The sequence below is a fragment of the Eleutherodactylus coqui genome, chromosome 5 (assembly GCF_035609145.1).
Source record: "Eleutherodactylus coqui strain aEleCoq1 chromosome 5, aEleCoq1.hap1, whole genome shotgun sequence".
Taxonomy (NCBI): Eukaryota; Metazoa; Chordata; class Amphibia; order Anura; family Eleutherodactylidae; genus Eleutherodactylus; species Eleutherodactylus coqui.
The window spans coordinates 112,150,227-112,159,463 of NC_089841.1; the positions used below are offsets into that span (position 1 = coordinate 112,150,227).

A 9,237-nucleotide genomic window follows, 5' to 3' on the forward strand; every position below is an offset into this window, starting at 1 on the left:
TATTATGTTTCCTTAGAAAAAAAAGAAAACATAACTGTGATAATCAATATGCATGTTACATAGTTGCATAATATGGCCCTAATTACTTTTGTAGAAAGCAGAAGTGTTGTGCTAATTACCATAGTCACAATCTGGATTGGTAAAAATGTGCATCATGATGTCTGAAGTAACCTGGATAACATCCAAACCTCCTCCTATAAGAACTGGGAACTGTAATGGGCTTAAGATGGAACTCTTTATAAAATACTAATGTCCCTCGGAGGTCGTATACTTTTATAGCTGAACATTTGTGGTCTTTAGCTTTGAATATTGTTAAGCAAAAAGAACAACAGAAGGCTTTAGACTTGGAGTGCAACCAATCTGTCTCAACCCACAGCTTTGTAATTGCTGAACTTAATTAATACAGAGGGTGCTGCTAGCTGAACTGCATGCGCTCCCCTGATTATTGGAACAAAAACCTTACTGGGGTGAGACGTGGTGCCCTCTTTACCGCTGGAGCAGGTGGATTTTTTTTTTGTTTAAATCACATGACTTAGACTAAGGCTATTATAACTGAAGAGTGAAATCAGTGAGAGTGGATGGACAATTAAAGACTTAATGACACTAATCCCATTGTCATGATACCAGATTGCTCTCCATGCCAGGCCACAGCCCCTCTCTCACTTCTCTTTCTTTGATTCAGAATGGAAATAAATGAGACCGGGGTGATTGCTCCGCTTAGTATTAGACAACATGTCTCACACCTATCTTGAGCGTCCTTTCAGACAAGATTGATCCATTATGTTGCACAATGAATGTCTGCCTGTTGTGTTATACAAGTGTGTTCTGGTCATTATAATGCACTAGGCGCTCACTTTTGCAGTGAGCAATGTGTTCCCTAATGCACTTGCATTTTCTGCTAGCAGCTTCTATACATCCCTATACCTTCCTCCTTTGTCTTCTAACATACCCAAGGGTGGCCTGTTTCCATATAGTCACCGTATGGCCTGCTTCTTTGTCTATCCATTTCTTTGTTTCTCTCATTCTCTATGCATGTTTCTTTGTCTGTGTCTACATGTTAGTCTCTTCTAGCTTTGTGCTTCTCCCTTTCTCTTGCTTGCCTTTTACCCATTCACCAAGTGCCGGTCTCTTTTTTTATTTATTATTAGTCAGCTCCCTATTTTTTAGCCTCTTGACTCCTCTGACCTTCCATCTGCACTCATCTATATTTTCTTTTTTGGGTTATGTGTTCTCAGATTAGGATTTAATCCAACACTTTGTTTCTCCTCTTCTCTTGTATCAACAGCAGTGAGATAAAATGTTGTAGTGCAACATTTTTTTTTTCAGCTACAGTCAATCATATGTTGTTGCTTTATAGCAGTAATACATTTTAGTTCACCAGAAAATTATAGTACTTAGCTAATGTACCCATTTTATTGCAGCCCCAGCCGGCAGGAGATTCACTTTTGTGTCTGTCAATATAAAGACTGTGTAGATCAGTACACATTCACTGCACTATAAAAACCCCATGAAACGCTAAACAAACTGTACAAAATATCCATGTTACCGTAGAGTCATTCACACTGAAAGCCTTTAAGTATAACCTACCAGGGGGAACCAGATCCAAACTAAGTCATCACACTCCATACTGGATCAGTAATTACTATTATACTAAGCAAGAAGAAGCTGGATAGAAGAGGAACGCTTTTTGTTAAAATCCATTATTTTGTAACTCAAGCAATTACTGACTACCCAAGACAATGTATGGCAACAATGCCAACCATTGTTTACACACTGGACTGTACGGGTTAAAAAAGGCATGTTCAACATAATCCAGTTCTACTCCCAACTCATCCTAAGCTAGAAAAAAAAGTCTTTGTTAGGTCTCCAAAAAATGATTTTTTTTCCCCATACATGTGCAGCTCTATGTATGGTCCGTGTGCCCCTTTTTTTTTTCCTCCACGTGCCCCTACGTTTTTTACGTCCACAATTGAAACAAGCACAATTATTTCAAAATTAATTAGCCAAAATTAATTAAATTAAATTAAAAATTTCAAAAAGAAAAAAAAAAAAAAAAAAAAAAAAAAATCACATTTCAATCAATGTCTCTGATCCCTTTAATAACTCATGAATGGCAATATTGAGTGACCAATAGTTACATTTCTGGCAGCACTGACTTGTTAAGCTTTAAAAAAAAAGACACAAAAGATCAACTTCTACAAAGAACAAGGAGCCTTCAGGAGTGAGAAAGACAAAACAGAAAAAGTTCCAGGAAGTGTGCCGAGTATTTAAAGCTCACTTCAGGGACACAGGAAGCGAGGAAGCCAGCAAATAACCCCATCTGCTGACTCGGACACCAGTTTAGTGGGAGACACTTATTAGACAATGACATAACGTGAGCCTGATGGTCAAACCTTGGAGATCCTCCGAGCGCTGACAGCCAGGGAAAGTTGCCCTTTGTCACCAGCAGGCATGCCAGGCAATGAGATCCCCCACGACCCACTGATCAGACTGGCACTGCACAGGTACCAGGCACCCTGCTACTTTGACACTTACCCATTGAGCGGTGAATCCTGGTGCTCATCGGTCCTGGCGATCTCGCTGGTCTTGTAGAAGATGAGGAGGATACTTATGGTGCAGATAGTCCACCTCTTCCTTATAGAACGCATGTCTTTTAGTCCCTGGCATACAAGAGCTGCAGTCCCTTAGGTCCGTGCTGGTAGTGAGAGGCGGAGGAGATGCTCCGGTCTCCTGTGAGCTGCAGCCTCCTCGGAGATGGATGACTGGTGCTCAGGCATAGAGTGGCTGCAGCCGCGGTACACTCAGCAGCAGTAGCGGGCTCCCTCCTCGCACAGCGGCCCCGCCCCTCCAGCCTGATGTGGACACGCCCCCTCTGTCGGGCTAGCTTTCGGAGCCGCCCGATACCTGACGTCACCAGGTGGCCGGCCGCGTCGCTCCAGCTGTGGAGGCGGGCGCCACCTGAGAGACCCCGGCATGGTGGGCAGCTGTCCTACCGCCCTCCCCTCATAAACACCTCACACTTCACCTCCGTTTCCTTAGCCCTCTGGGCTCTGGTTAGGAAAGTGTTAAAAGGCAGATTGGCGGGGAAGTCAGTGAAGGGGATGTTCACATGTAGCATAAATGCTGCAGATGGAAAATAGGCAACAAAGAATATAAGGCTGGCTGCACACGGGAGATTTGCATTGCGGGCATACGCCTCCGGATTCCGCAGCAAATACCTGCTATAGCATGCTATGGAAAAAACGGAAGGAAAAGTCGCACAATGTGCTAATTTTGTGTGGGTTTTACACAGATCGTTTCCATTGAAGTCAATGGAAGCCATCCGACCCGCGACTCTTCCGCCATTGACTTTGTGGAAAGGTCGCAGATTCCGCATCATTGCTAGGCGATGACGCAGGAAAAGCAGGGTTTAAAAAAAATGAAAAATCGATACTGTGCATGTGCGACGGTGAACCATCCGCAGTACAGAAAAGAAGATGTAAGAGGTCCGCGCGGATGCCGGCCGGGCGCAGGGTCGGATTCTGCCGCGGGCTCCCATATGCGGAATCCAACCCGGTCGTGTGCAGCCGGCCTTAATCATGTTGTTGAGGTTTTTAGGCACATGTTCCTACTGTATGTCAAAATCCGAATTTTTCAGCGGAAGCTACTTGATTTTGCGGCAGATCCGGTCGGGTTTTGCCACGGGGATTCTAATGCAGATCGCCATCAGGAAGTGATGTCACTTTACACGGATCCATATCAGAGTTCTTCATGTGGATTTTGCCCGCTGACGGCAGCTGTGTGGTTCCATAAGCAGAATCAGCATAGAAAATTCTGCAGCAGATTTCGCCATGCGGACACAGCCTTGCGCAATATTTACACGGGGCGGAAGCTGCTGCAGAGTGTCCGCAGCGAACACACCAGATCCACATTGTAAAATCCACATAAAAACACCATTTGATGCGGAATTCGCTCCTCATCTGAAGAGTTGTATCCGCGCCAAAAATCCAGTGCTATAATTGACATGCTGTGGGTCCAAAATCTGTTCAGCAAGTCAATATCTGCAGGTTTCTCTGCAGCATGTTTACACGATTTAGGCTGCCTGTCCGCGGCCGCGACGGAGTATCGCTAGTGACATTCCACCATGGGGAAGAGGGGGGAGCTCTAAAAGGTCTCAACGATGAGTCTATATTAATAATAGGCTCACCGTTGAGATTCGCGGCATGTCGCGATTTCAATCACGTGAGCGCAAAACTGCTATGATTTTCCGCTCGTGTGCAGTAGACTGCGTTTTCCATAGTTAGCGTGACATGCGAGCTCCGTGTGCAATGTATCGCCGCAGGTCTCGTAATGACACCTCGCCCATGGACAGTCAACCTTAGAGTATATCAGCACTTTGCTGCTAATGTAAATGATGCAGATTTCCGTGCGGAGGGTCGGGACGTACAATCCACGGCAAATCCACCCCGTTGATTAATAGCATGTTCACACGGTGGATTCTGCGCAGAACCCACCTGTAAAACCGCAACAGAAGTCCAAAGCTTTTTGGCTACCATTTTTGACATGGACCCGCACATGGTTTTAGCCCACACGCGTTGACGATTTTCTGTGGAATTTGTCGCAGATTTTAGTGATGTGCAGCATTTTTCACCTCTTCAATTTGAAATCAATTGAAAGGGTTAAATCTGTTGCAGATCTGCATCAAAATCCTCAGCAAATCATCGACCTATATGTGCACCCTCAATGGGCAAAGTCCACGCGTGGAACTTCAGATTCGCATGAAGAGGTGAAATTCTTCACGGTGATCGGTGTGGAAACTCTTTTGAATTCTGCACGTGGATTTTGCTCAGGGCATTGACAGGGCTAAATCCACGTACGATTTCTGCCGCAGTTCTACAAGTGGACTCTGCTCAGAAAATTCCACGACGGAATCCACTGTGTGAACATAAATTAGTACACGTCATCTGGGTGAGATTTAGGGCTTATTCAGACAAACTTATTTGCAGAGGCAGTTCGACACATTAACAGATTGCGCGTATAACGCGACCAGGCGACGCTTCAGCTTTCCATGGCTTCCAACGTGTTTTTTCCATGCAAAATATTAGTGTGCGAAAAAATAGGACCTGCTCTAGCTTTCTTGGACGTATCTTTTATACGGCACGTGAAAAGCGAGGACTTGTCCTGTCTTTCGCTGTGATACACAGCAAGCTCCCATAGACTTCTTTGACAGCAGGAAAAAAGTGAGGGGGAGGGAGTTACCCTGTGTACAACATGGGAAAAGAAGACAGCATGCCGTAATTAGGTATTAATTGTCGTTCTGAGCATTTTACTCCGATCATTGCTTGCCACCGGTTCAGCGTGTTATTTTACCTGCGCGCTGCATCGCCCGCTGTGAATGGCTTTAAAAATGCTAATTGAGATCGAAAGTCAAGCATGGTGAAATTTCATTAACGTGTAAATACGTTCCGTACGGTCATGTATTTACGCATACATTCATGTGAAGAAGGTCTTAAAGGGTATATTTACTTCTAAGGCCCAATGTCCAGTTGCACGCACGGATTCCACTGCTGAATTCCGCAGCGGAATCCAGCCGTGCCCGCAGACATGGACAAAAAAAGACATTTTCTCACCTGTCCAGATCCAGCGCGAGTCTCCTCCGTGCCGGCCAGATCTTCTTTCTTCAGCACAGCGGATGCGCAGTGCAATTCATCTATTTTTTAAAATCTCCTGCTTTCTTACAGATCCGCGGCACATCCACAGTGACAGCTGTGATAGCTGTGGTCCAACTCCCAGTACCCACACCAAGTAACTGAAAGGGTTGTGGCTCTTGGGCAAGCGTAATAGCCTCTATTTCGGATTTGTAACATTAGGTATATCGGTAACATGGCCTTTCTGCATCTCAGTCCCATTTAGCAACATCAGTGCAGTATACAATGTATACAATGAAGAGGCCACAGTACTTTTCTGAGAGCTGAGGCCCCTTCAGTCAGCCTTCAAGCATCACTACATGGTGATTCAAAAAGAATGGTGCACTGCTAAAGCAAAGCTGATTTATTCATACATCAATTGACATACAACAGCCAGAATGACATGAGAAGATAGAAGAACTCATTAAAGGGGTTGTCGCACGCCGAAACGTTTTTTTTTTTTTCAATAGGCCCCCCGTTCGGCGCGAGACAAACCCAATGCATGTGTTAAAAAAAACAACCATTTAGTACTTACCCGAATCCCTGCACTGCGGCAAATTCTTCCTTACCTTAGCAAGATGGCCGCCGGGATCTTCACCCACGATGCACCGCAGGTCTTCTCCCATGGTGCACCGTGGGCTCTGTGCGGTCCATTGCCGATTCCAGCCTCCTGATTGGCTGGAATCGGCACACGTGACGGGGCGGAGCTACGAGGACCAGCTCTCCGGCACGAGCGGCCCCATTCACCAGGGAGAAGACCAGACTGCGCAAGCGCGTCTAATCGGGCGATTAGACGCTGAAATTAGACGGCACCAAGGCGACGGGGACGCTAGCAACGGAACAGGTAAGTGAATAACTTCTGTATGGCTCATAATTAGAGATGAGCGAACGTGCTCGGCCCCGCCCCTTTTTCGCCCGAATACCGCGATTTTCGAGTACTTCCGTACTCGGGCGAAAAAATTCGGGGGGCGCCGTGGCGGCGCGGGGGGTTGCAGCGGGGAGTGGGGGGAGAGGGAGAGAGAGAGGGCTCCCCCCTGTTCCCCGCTGCTACCCCCCGCACCGCCGCGCCTCTCCCCGCCCCCCGGCGGACCCCGAATCTCTACGCGCGAGTACTGAAGTACTCGAAAATGGCGGTACTCGGGTGCGTAAGTACTCATTACGAGTACGTTCGCTCATCTCTATTCATAATTAATGCACGATGTACATTACAAAGTGCATTAATATGGCCATACAGAAGTGCTGAACCCCACTTGCTTTCGCGGGACAACCCCTTTAAGTGTTTAATGCACCTTACAGATGTTCAATGTGGGTGTGTGGTGGCCCAGAGTTAGGGGCCCCCACAGCACTTTAATGCTGGGTTCCCACGGGACGCTTTCACCACGGAAATCTCGCGGTTTTGCCGCAGCGAAAATCCATGAGATTTCCGAGGGATAAGCGCGGCTTCAAAACCCGCGGCACTTAGCAGCGGGTTTTGGAGCAGCTTCGCCGCATGTTTTCGATTGTGGCTGGCTCTCCCACAGAGAGGAGCAAGGCCGCAACGGACGAAAAAAAAGAAATGACATGCTGTGTCCCAGGAATCTGCGCAGCAGCGCCAGCTAATGCTGGCTTTACCGCGACGGATTGTCTGCCCTGTTTGGACGAGATTTTTGACAAATCTCGTCCACATCGCCGGCTAATCCTGGGATTAGCAGACGCAGGCGGACTTGCCACAACGAAATTCCGCAGGGAAATTTTGCGGCAAAAACGCCCTGCGTGAACCCAGCCTAATGGCTACCTCCTGTGGTGTGTGTATGTTTGTCTCTTTGTACTGTTAAGTATTGGAGATTATGTAATGTTATGTGTATTGGCCCAGACAGGTCACAGAAGGGTTAATGTCTGGTGTTGTTTCAGTCTAGTCTGGTTATGTGTCTTGTCCTTCCTAACCTGCTGTGGGTGTGTTGAATTTTGAATGAGTCAGGCTCTAGGGGAAGGAGTTAAGAGGGAGTGGTAGTCGGAAAGAGGGAGAGAGAAGTGGTGCGTGCTTGTGAGCTGTTGGAGAGGAGCAGAACAGTGAGTTGCTCCGGTTCACGAGTGGAGATGCGATGGAGAAAGGAACCATGTGAGGAGACAGGAGATCTGGACCTTACCCATGCCGAGTCCCGTGCTCACTCCTGCAGTAATGGAGTCCTGTTCCTCTGGAGAGTGTGGGGAGCAGATCTTGTTTTCCTGGAGTAGGCGGTGGAGAGTACATGGTTCTTACGTTCATCTATCCCAGTAACAAGTGCATGTGAGAGAGACTGAGTAACTAGATTCGTGGAGTGTGGATTGAGCGGAGAAGAGAAGCATTTGTGGAATGTGCCTAGTGAGTAATGGGAATACCCCAGCAAACATCCGAAGGTAACTTAGACTGCGGATGCACAAAAAGGGGAAGAGTGACTTTTGGATACAAACTTGTAGAGGGGAGAATAAGAAATATGAGTGCTCGCATACTAATGCCTAAGACTGTGAAATGCCGTCAAATGGAACCTTACAATTTAATTTTCAAGTAAAGAGAGAACTGTGTGCCTCCGGTTTGAAATCTATTTCTTTGACTGTGGATTCTGTTATTAACTTTGACCACTTGGAAGGGGCACTAGCGTCACGAAGACAAAAAGGTACTAAAAGTTTCTCTACACAGCTGGTATTTACGGGTCCTGTGTGTGGTTGGACCAACTAAACTTTGGGTTTCGCAGAAGAGGATGGTAGAGCCACCCGCGACAGAGTAACACTTTTACCCAGCTATCTTCCATAGCCCAACGTCGGTACCGGGCCGCCACAGGAGCCTTTGGTAACGCAGCAGAGTTGGTTGTTCAGTTCTGCTGCTAGGCGCATCCTGGTATATCTACTGTTATTGATTCCAATGCAGCGGAGTCGCATTGTTTTAGGTTTTCTCGTATCACCAACAGCACCACATCAAACATCTGTAATGTGTAATGTTCTTCTATCTTTTCATGTCACTCTGGTTGCTGTATGTCAATTCATCCATGAATAAATCAACTTTACTTTTGCATCATTCTTTATGAATCACCCTGTACGAGAAGTCCCAAAAAACCCCTTTTAAGATATTTGCATGAGGATTGCACAAAAAAAGAAAAAGGAGTTGTGTAGAAATACATAGCACTCAAATAAAGTGCAAGAAACATCAAAAAAATGACACAATCTATTCTTTATATAGGCACAGTATGTAGAAAAAATCCCCGCGCTCCGGAACGCAGAGGGATCTTTTTGTGGACTTCCTAGTCCGTACTTTATTATGCATAATATGTTTCAATATAAAGAATAGATTGTATATGTCTGTCAGCGCCTCACAGTACACAGAATGATGTAAGTGAAAGCGAATGGATGTGTACTCACCTGGTGCGCAGGGGATTACTCTGAATGGAGTATCCACCGGCACCTAGTGTCCACGATGACTTATCAACCACCACTGGTTCCAAATCCAGTTTCCCTGGAGAGTCGTCCTGGGGGTTGCAGCCCAACATAGGCTGTAGATCCAAATATAGGCACAGTATGTAGAAAAAATCCCCGTGCTCCGGAATACAGAGGGATCGTT

General features: G+C 46.4%; 1 protein-coding gene across 1 annotated transcript in view; it reads right to left on the reverse strand.

Moving 5' to 3' along the window:
- ST8SIA4 (ST8 alpha-N-acetyl-neuraminide alpha-2,8-sialyltransferase 4) overlaps window positions 1-2,796 on the reverse strand; it is a 155,319-nt gene extending 152,523 nt beyond the window's left edge. The window contains exon 1 of the mRNA XM_066601904.1: window positions 2,536-2,796. Within this exon, the coding sequence (XP_066458001.1) occupies window positions 2,536-2,648 (113 nt within the window). The 5' untranslated portion in view covers window positions 2,649-2,796. The remainder of the gene's footprint in view (window positions 1-2,535) is intronic.
- Window positions 2,797-9,237: the final 6,441 nt, after the last annotated feature.